The sequence below is a fragment of the Antechinus flavipes genome, chromosome 2 (genome assembly GCF_016432865.1).
Source record: "Antechinus flavipes isolate AdamAnt ecotype Samford, QLD, Australia chromosome 2, AdamAnt_v2, whole genome shotgun sequence".
Lineage (NCBI taxonomy): Eukaryota > Metazoa > Chordata > Mammalia > Dasyuromorphia > Dasyuridae > Antechinus > Antechinus flavipes.
The window spans coordinates 110449095-110458772 of record NC_067399.1 but is presented as its reverse complement, the minus strand read 5'-3'; the positions used below and the strand labels follow the sequence as shown (position 1 = coordinate 110458772).

General features: G+C 33.6%; 1 protein-coding gene across 2 annotated transcripts in view; it reads right to left on the bottom strand.

Moving 5' to 3' along the window:
* Positions 1–1263: 1263 nt before the first annotated feature.
* Positions 1264–9678, bottom strand: part of REL (REL proto-oncogene, NF-kB subunit) — a 58491-nt gene continuing 50076 nt past the window's right edge. For both annotated transcript variants that reach the window (XM_051975335.1, XM_051975334.1), the window contains 3 exons: positions 6461–6523; positions 5858–5926; positions 1264–5235 (listed from right to left, as the gene is read on the bottom strand). In XM_051975335.1, the coding sequence (XP_051831295.1) occupies positions 4463–5235; positions 5858–5926; positions 6461–6523 (905 nt within the window). In that variant the 3' untranslated portion in view covers positions 1264–4462. The remainder of the gene's footprint in view (positions 5236–5857; positions 5927–6460; positions 6524–9678) is intronic.

Below are 9678 nucleotides of genomic sequence, written 5' to 3'. Positions count from 1 at the left end.
TAATCGAGTAGTCCAAAGGAAAGATTGGGGTAGAGTTGAGTATGTTAATTCTAAAAAGCAGAACTGTGGGAAAAAATAAATCAACACAAAGGGAATTAGATTGGGGAGGAAGTTGGTAGTTCTGAAATCCTACTCTTATCAGGAAAGGCTGTAAGAGGGAACAATACACACACACACACACACACACACACACACACACACGTATAAAAGGATATGTCCTCTAAATCTGCTGAGAAGGGGGGAAAGTAAGAAGGAACGTAGAGGTGTGTATAGATTAATGGGAGTGTAAAAAGATGAGATGTATGGATTATTGAGTATGGAATAAAGAGGAAAGGAAAAGGTGTGGGGAGAACATAAGGGAGAGTGTAGAGGCGTTAAGTAATAGCTATGCAAGTTAACATATAAGTGAAGTAGAAGAGTTAGCAGGGATGGGAAATAAATACTAACAAAATAACAATGATAGGAGTAGAATTTGTTAGAAAAAATAGGAGTAGTAATCATTTATCTCAGACAAAGACAAACTAAAAAGATTCAGTTGAGAGACATCTACATTATATGTGTAGGGGCAAGGAAAGGGGAAGAAAAAAATAAAAGTACATAGCAAGGAAAAAAAGTCTATAAGGAAGCAAAGATGGACAGTTGGAACCATTATATGTGCTTTCTTGAAATGGAAATTTATTATTTTGAATTTTCCCATATGTTCTGCTGGGCACATGGCAATGTTTTTTTTTTTTTCTTTTTCTATTTTTTTTTAAATTTTGCTTTTAAGTTTCAAATAAATACATATTAAAAAATTCTGATAGCATCGTAGAGACACTTAAAACTTATCTACCATAGTATAATTTCAAATCGGTCTCATTCTTTTAGATACCAACTTAGAAATATGCAAAAAGCAATACAAAATAGCCATGCCCTTTAACTTAATATACTCTGAAATTGTAAATAATATACTCTGAAAGTATTCGGTTTGGAGTTTTTTTTTAAGAGTTAATCTGTTCAAAGATTTTCATAGGAACACTATTATTTTTGTGGAATATAGTTTACGGGAAATAATCTACAAGTCCTGTGATAAAGAAATGGTTTGATAAATTGGGCTACCTTAATATAATGGAGTTTTCTCTAATGTAAGACCAGTGAGTATGAGGAATGTAAAAAAAGTCTTGATTTTTATGAAATGATGCCAAGCTTAAAAAAAAAAAGCAACAATAACATTATATATGACTAAATAAGAGGAAAATTGAATGAAAATAGACTTAGAGAAAATAAGTAGAAAGTTGTTAGTCTTTTATTATACTGAAATATAAGTCACAAAGAACCTGTAATTGTATTTGATGTGTAACAATTTCTTAATTTTTAACAACTTAAGTCATGAATACCTCAATGCTTAAGAACTGGAGGATGTTGATTTGCTTAAATTTTCTGTTTATCTTAGGTTTGGCCAGAAAAACATTTCAACCCAGTTGTTTTAGACCTTTATAAAAAGAATCGGAAATAGCAAATACAAGTACAAAACTAGACAATCTGATTTTTCTTTGATTATTATTCACGGTCATTGTTACAAATTTAAGTGTAGAATATTGAGCTTTAAATATATGCCAATTCTGATATATATTTTTAAAAATCTTTGTTACAATTTTTAATAAATCCTTACTATCACTTTGTCTTGTGATTTTGCTCTTTATTCCAAAAGCTCAAGAAAGGGGGCCGGGGAGAGAGTTGATTGAGATTTCCGGTAAATTGTATTCTGGGCATATGATAAGTTTCATTTATGTCCAATAATATCAAAACTAGTACTTAAAATTTCTTTCCCCTTTCAAACTTCTAGGAAATCAACAAAGTAAGAATTCTCAATCCAAAAGCATTTATTAAGTGCCCCTGTCAGACACTCTCTGCTGAGTATTGCAGATACAAAGACAATATGAATCAATCCATGCCCTCTGGGAGCTTACATTCTAATCTGGGGAAACAACATGTATACATATAAGTATATGTAAAGTAAATATAAAACAGTTTAGGGTTCAGTGAAGAGCTGCTGATAGTTAAACTTCCGAATCACATAAAAGGAACAAGGAGTAAATGAATTTGAAAGAAACACTTTTGAACCATCAATGGCTTTGTACCCCTATAAGTATATGGAATTGCATTCCCATCAATTAAATACTTAACGAAAGCCTAAGAATGCTGGTAGACCTAGAATTAGAATAATAATCTAATTAGGGACAATGTAGGGCAGAGTACAGTGGTCATGAGAATTGGGGACTAAGGAAAGAATAGAGGTCCTGCAGCTTCTGAGAGTACTCTCATGTAATGAGTGAACAACTTCAAGCAGAAGGGAAAAGTCTCCTAACTTTTCCTCTGACCTCTTGTATGGACCCTGAAGGGTACTTGAATAAGTAGAAGCTAGCTAGGGAGATCAGCATATCCTGGAAAGAAGAACCAGTTTATGGGGACAAGAGGCTGTTCCCTCACTAAACGATTTCTTGAGGCTTGGCCCCTGGGGTTACAAGAACAGTGAGCCTCGAATGCTATCTTCCTTTGGAGAATCATCTTCAAGGATGCTTTCTGTAAATTTAGGGTGATCATCAAGGCATTAGAGCCAGGACAATATTTTTGTTCTGGAAAAAATTTCCACAGGATAACTGGGCTGGGATTTATTATTGGGAAATTACTTGAGATGTGTGGCCTAATATAATTCTGTCAGTCTAGGGAGAATCTGGTGCTCTTCTATGCTGCTTATAGGTGCTGTTCTACCTAGACTATGAGATCCCAATGGAACCACATATTCCAGTTCATGAAGAATATTCTGTTCAGGAAAACATATGACAAGGTAATTCAATAAATATTAATTGAGCTTACATCTTGTTCCATATTCTACTATTTCTTAAATGAAGAAATCGTCTTGAAAAATCCTGATGCCATTTTTGACTATTGCACTATTCATATATACAAATGTACATAAGTACATATGAGTATATAAATATATAATGTATCGCTGAGATAACCCACTAGAAAAGTTTCTGGAGGATTGTTCAAAGTGTCAATTGAAATACTAGAAATGTGACAATCATAAGATATTTTAGAAAAATATTTTCAAATATTTTAGCCAGTATTACAGATTATATTTTAAATATACATTCATGTGATTTGATTTTTCACATCAGTTGCCTTTAAGCAGTTCAATTAGCAGTTACACCGTTTAAGGTTATATTTGTCTCCTCTACCAACTGAAATGCCAGCTTGAAAAGTTTCCAAAAAGTGGAAATTTAAAATTAGATATTATAAAATTCCAAGATGCATCTCTACCACTAGGCTCAAAGACAATGAGATAAAAAAAAGCTTTGTATTTAAAATACAGAAAGCACCCTATGCCAAATTACAAATGCAAAACTTTCCATACTACAAGAACAAGACTGTAGTCCTACTCTACGGTAGCTGATTAGATTCATTTTGGCTTGGCAAACATTTATTAAGCACTTGTCAGCATCTAGATACTGTGCTAAGTTTGGGGATACAAAGTCAACAACATTCCTTGTGCTCAAGGAGCTTACATTCTTCTGGTCAGTCAGTATCAGCTTCACCTGATTTAAAATTCACTTTTTGGTGAGATGAAATAATTTCACTTTCAATTACATAAAAGTCATTTATTTACTCAAATGAAAAGTGGGAAGAATTAAAGAATCTGAGGAAAATTAGATAATAAAGGTCTCTAAATCATTTCCAGAGGTGAGAGAAGCTATGATAAATGCTTCCACCATAATACCAAACATAATCTAACTTCTTTGAAGGAGCAGTGAAATATTAAAGAGACATTCAACAATTACAAAGAAACAGCTTTATCCAATGAACAGCCAGTTATGAAATAGTATAATTTCTTGGAAACTTGCTGCCTACTCCAGATGATCCCAATCCTCTATTCTTCAGGCCCAGGCTTTATTAACAACCAGCAAATCTACACATTATATCAAATGGCCACAAGAGACCCCTTGGGGGCACCTGCTGCCTATAATAATAATGCTGAAATTTTTTTTTCAATGACATGGTCATTACAGTATCTATGTAAAATTTGCTTCAAAGCAAATTTGAGATAATTCATTAAAAACACAGGCATATATAAAGTTGTTAGAGTGAAATGTCTTTGAAGTACCTTTTTTTGGGGGGCAAGTTTATTTGCTTGTGTACTGGAACCTTGATATAAGCACCCTCTTCAAGTAATCCCTTCAATAAAACCAAAGCCATAGGTGAAACCTTATTGCAAAGAATACTTTGGACACTTCTATGGCAACCTCCTCTGCTACATGATCCATTAAAAGACATCAAATTTATATACCATATATTATAGCATCTATATTATAGCAAGGCTCCAGTGCATAAGATAAGTATAAAATGATGCATCTTAAAATTCAAAACAGAATCTTAAAATGATATGCAATTATGTATTCAAAAGATATACACTCCATTTCAATTAGACAAGTCCTGCACTAAAAAAATCTAAATTGACTTCAAAGGAATTAAAATGATCTTCACTTTGCATATTATCATTAACATAACACTGACTATTAGGCATAAAACTTGGGTTATTTGAATTAGGATTGCCTGATGATTTAGATTCACTTACTGTACTGTTCTCTAGACAAGTAAAATCTACGGCATCAAACACATCTGCCTGTGGCACAAGGAGAGGAGGGCTGGTGCTGGAGCCCACTGCAGACACCCTGGCAGAAGATGTCAGATGCAGTGGCCGCCTGTAGTCTCTTGGGGTTAACACAGAGTTGTACGATGAGCTCTCAAGTTTCATGCTCACAAATGGCGTCTCGGTCTCCATCATACTGTCACTGTTGGGCGTCGTAATATTCATGGGACGATTCTGCAACATACTGGTATTCACACTAAAAAGGTCAGCCTGGGATAGGGACTGAGCTCCAATTCCATTTGTACCATTGTTGAAAAGGCAAGGATCAGAAGTATCTAGACTATTTGAAACATTAGCTGTTTCCAGGTATGACCGGCAACTCTGTGATCCAGAGGAAAGTGTCCCTGTTGGAAAACCATTTGGTGAATGTGTATTAATTGAGTTTATTGATGTAGGAAGAGTCATTGAAGGCCAGCTTGAAGAAGGATAAGTTCCCATTGAAGATAAAGATGAAGCTGGATGTGACATTGTATTTGAACTTGACACAAAGGATGAAGGAAAGTAAGATGGGACTTGATGCATAGTTCCTGGAGTTCTTGACATTTCTGTTAGAGGTACAAATTTAAATTTTTTTAAAAAAATAAGTCATTTTTATGAAAAAAGTATAAAAAATTAAAAGAATATTTTCAAAGAATCTTAACATCCAATTATAGATAAAAGAATTCATAACATATTATTTAAGTAATGTGGTTCACATACATCTACAGTTCATATACATCTTTGGGCACAAAACAGCCAAAATCCCTTTAGGTAAAACTATTCTACTAGTCTTTGAATATAGCTGTTTACACTGAATTTAAGCAAATGTTTTTGTAAGAATATATTCTAAGTATTAAAGTGTAATCTCATTTAGGAAATTATGAAAATCTAGTTCTTGAAGCCCTGTGAGAAAATTGGGCATATTTCACATAAATATTTAAGTGGAACCATTGTGAATTCAAATCTAAATAACCAGAAATGTTTTACTAAAAGACAGCATCAAAAAAGTAGATGAAGCATGACACCAATAAATTTCAATATGATATGTATTTTAAATTTGTGGGGAAACATCAAATAAACAATTTTTTCTACATCTAGAATGATGTAAGAATATATAAAGCACAGTGGTCTTTCTGATTTTCACATCTGTACAAAAGATCAGCTACCTTTTTTGATGATGGTAAATACCTTTTTTGATGATTCTCACTTCTCCAGTTGATCGGGGAGGACCAGCTTTTGATCTTTCTGGAAAGCTAACTATAATTTTAAAAATTTCAGTTAGTAATTTACATTTTAAAATCAGATGACTTTAAAAAAAAAGTTAGAAAAACCTGTCATTTTGTGGCCCTTTTCAACAGTAAGGTGATTCAGGCCAGTTTCAATGGTCTTGTGATGGAGAGAGCCATCTGTACCCAGAGAGAGGACTGTGGGGACTAAGTATGAATCACAACATAACTTTTTTTTGTTGTTCTGTGCTTGCATTTTGTATTTTTTCTCATTTTTTTCCCTTTTTGATCTGATTTCTCTTGTGCAGCATAATAATTGTGGAAATATGTATGGAAAAACTGCACATATTTAACAGATATTGGATTACTTGCCATTTAAGGGAGGGGGTAAAGGGAAAGGAAGAAAAAAAACATTCAGAATACATGGTGAATGTTGAAAACTATGCATGTATATGTTTTGAAAATAAAAAGATTTTAAATTTTAAAAAAGGAAAAGAAAAATCTGTCATTTGATTTTGAAAATTTGGTTAAGTGATTAAAAGTTTAAAAAAAAAAAAAGCCTTACCTTGGAGCAGCTTCTGGAGATCTAAAGTTGTTTTTTGTTTCTTTGATTTATTACCATATGGATCTGGTTGGGTAAGGAAGGAGGGGAATGCATTAATCACACAATTATGTTTCTACCCTTTTAAAAATAAATGTGGTGCTTAAATCCCAAATATGTAGAAAGTATGCTTTAAATCAGTGCACATAGGAAAGCAGGAGAAAAAGAGAATAAGCATTTATTTACTATATGCCAAGCACGGTGCTAAGCACTCTTTAAATATTTCATTGGATTCTCACAATAATCCCATAAGGTTGGTGTTATCAATATTGCCATTTTACAACTGAGGAAATTGAGATGGACAGAGGTTAAATAATCTACATAGCTAGTAAGCGTCTGAGGCTGGATTTGAACTCGGGTTTTCCTGATTCCAGGTCCAGCACTCTAGCCATTGCACACCTAGCTTCCTAGGAGTAATTTAATAACTACTGATACATTAGATCAGTGTCAACATAAGATTTTTCTCTTAATTGTAAAAAGTATTCATTTCTTCTGTAGGATTTGTTGGGGGGGGTGAGGAGGAGGGAAGAAAGATTTAAAAGTTGGTATTGGAAAAATTCATATACAACATTCTAAAATTTATAGTTTGTTAAAATCACAAATAAGTTGATAGTTGGAATCCTAATATAATCATAAAGGCTCTTTCGTCATACATACGTACAGAAGAATTTCTATCAAGCTGACCCTGATTTACTTTTACTTGTTTAAAAAGGTTTAAAGTAAGTATTGTTAAGAAGATAGCATGAATTAGTTTCCAAAACATCTGCAGCTTTTAAAAACTGTTATGTTTTGAATCTATAGTTACTTAATAAATTATCTTAATTCAAAATGATTGTTTAAAAATTGAACTTAGATAAAAATACAAGGTTTCACCTGACATCTAGGGGAAGGAGTCGGGGGAAGGAGGGGAAAAGGTTTTGCAAGGGTCAATGCTGAAAAATTACCCATGCATATTTCTTGTAAATAAAAAGCTAAAAAAAATTACTGAAGATCCTCAAAGAACTTTTGTTTATGTTGCATATATTTATTAAAAATGAAAAAATCTTAAAAAAAATAGAAGGTTTCTTTTTCACATAAGAAAGTAGTGCTTTTCTCATGTTAGCTACATAATATGATCTTTATAAATAAATGGGTAGGGGGCAGCTAGTTGGTGCAGTGGATAGAGTACCAGCCCTTTAGTCAGAAAGACCTGAGTTCAAATCTGGTCTGAGACAACACTTCCTAGCTGTGTGACCCTGGGCAAATCCCTTAACCCCAGTAGCCTCAGAAATAAACAAATAAATAAATAAATAAATGAGTAAGATAGAAATTTAATCAGTGCAAAGGAAAAATAAGTACTAGGTACTTTTAGTAATGATTAATTCATAAATGTATATAAATAAGTTAAAGAAAAGATATTTTATCAAGTATTTAAAATGTTTATACTTACTTGGATTCTTTCCCCAAAATTAATTTTAAAAGAATTTAGGATTAGTGAGCTAATTAATAAAGAATTATTAAATGTCCATTATTCAATTAATGAGGACAAAGAATCATAAAAAACACTACACATGTGGCAGCAAATAACTGCTACTGATTTGATGAATGTTCATTTCAAAAAAGTAAAAAAGAATTTACAGTGATTTTGTTTGCTTTCACAAGGTTAGTGGGAGGATCACAGACTCCTATATTTAGAGCAAGAAGGGACCTCAGAGCTCATGTGCATGTGGTTCAATCTCCTCATTTTACAAATAAGCTCTCTGAAGTTGAAGGGACTTGCCCACAGTGGGCACAGGTGGTGGAACTGGAATCTGAATTCACAATTTCCAAAATCAATTGCTCTTTCCACTACACTAAGAAAATAACACAGTGTACATAAAAGTGTTTTTTAAAATAAGGTATGATTCTATATCCAAACACATAAAATGCATAAATGTGATCTGTAATCAGTTAAATGTATTATATGTGTGTGTGTATATGTATACACACACACACACATATAAAAAATTAGTAGTTTAATTTCCTAATTGCAAAAAAAAAGCAAATGCAAAAATTTGCTTTACATCATATATATATATATACACACACAAACACACACACACACATATAAAAAATTAGTAGTTTAATTTCCTAATTGTAAAAAAAAAAAAAGCAAATGCAAAAATTTGCTTTACATCTGATAAATTCATCTTAAGTAAAAACGAAAGCCATAGATTATTTTCAGTAAAACCCTTTTTAGTACCTTCTTAGCTCCTAATTCCTAACTCCTCTTTTCCATGACCTATCTACCTGGCTCAAAGCCTTTCCCAATGACATAGATCTGAATCCTATTTGACACACCAGAGATATGACTAAGCACAAGTGATCGAGAATTCTTTATATGTAATTAATGTGGGAAAGGCTGCATCTGGAAGACAAACTTTACTAGATATCAAAGAATTCATACTGGAGAAAAACCCTTTCCATGTCATAAATATGAAAACACTTACTCAAAAGCCAACCTTTTGACCTTCATGCTCATCAGAGATCTCAAACTAGTGAGAAATCCCTTAAATCTGATCACTGTAGGAAAACATGCATCGAAAATTAAGCACTCCAAAGCCTTCAGGAAACTCAGACTGACACAAGCCCTTTGCTAATTATGAATGTGGGGAAGCAGCATGGGGCAGTGTGGCAGAGGCCGTTTCCCTCTCTTATCTCTGTGACCTTTCACAAGTCCCTTAAGTTACCGGGAAGGGGGAGGAGGTTGGACATGATGTCTCTAAAGTCCCTTCAAACTCTAAATCCTTGCTCCTCAGACGTCTTTGAGCCTCAGTTCTCCATCTGTAAAATGGAGATCATCATGTGAGTCTGTTAATGCTAAGCCCACAGGATTGTTTTTAGGTTCAAAGCAAATGATGCACTTCAAGTACTCTGAAAATCTTAAAGCTCTTTAAATCTCACTTCTTAATAACCCTAAACTACAAAATCTCATCCAACTTCCTGTTTCTTAAACCTGTCCTATACTTTACTGGCCCTAGGCCTTAGCCTGGGGCTTGGCTTCTCCCACCCTGGACTCTCCCCTAGCACATTCTCCTCACAGCATGATGTCGAGCTCAAATTCCACTCCTTCCATGGAAGTTTCCCCACTTCTAACCCCTCCTCACTCTGGACGAGACTGCTTTCTCTCTAAGAACTCTGTACCTCTCCTATGCTCTTTGTAT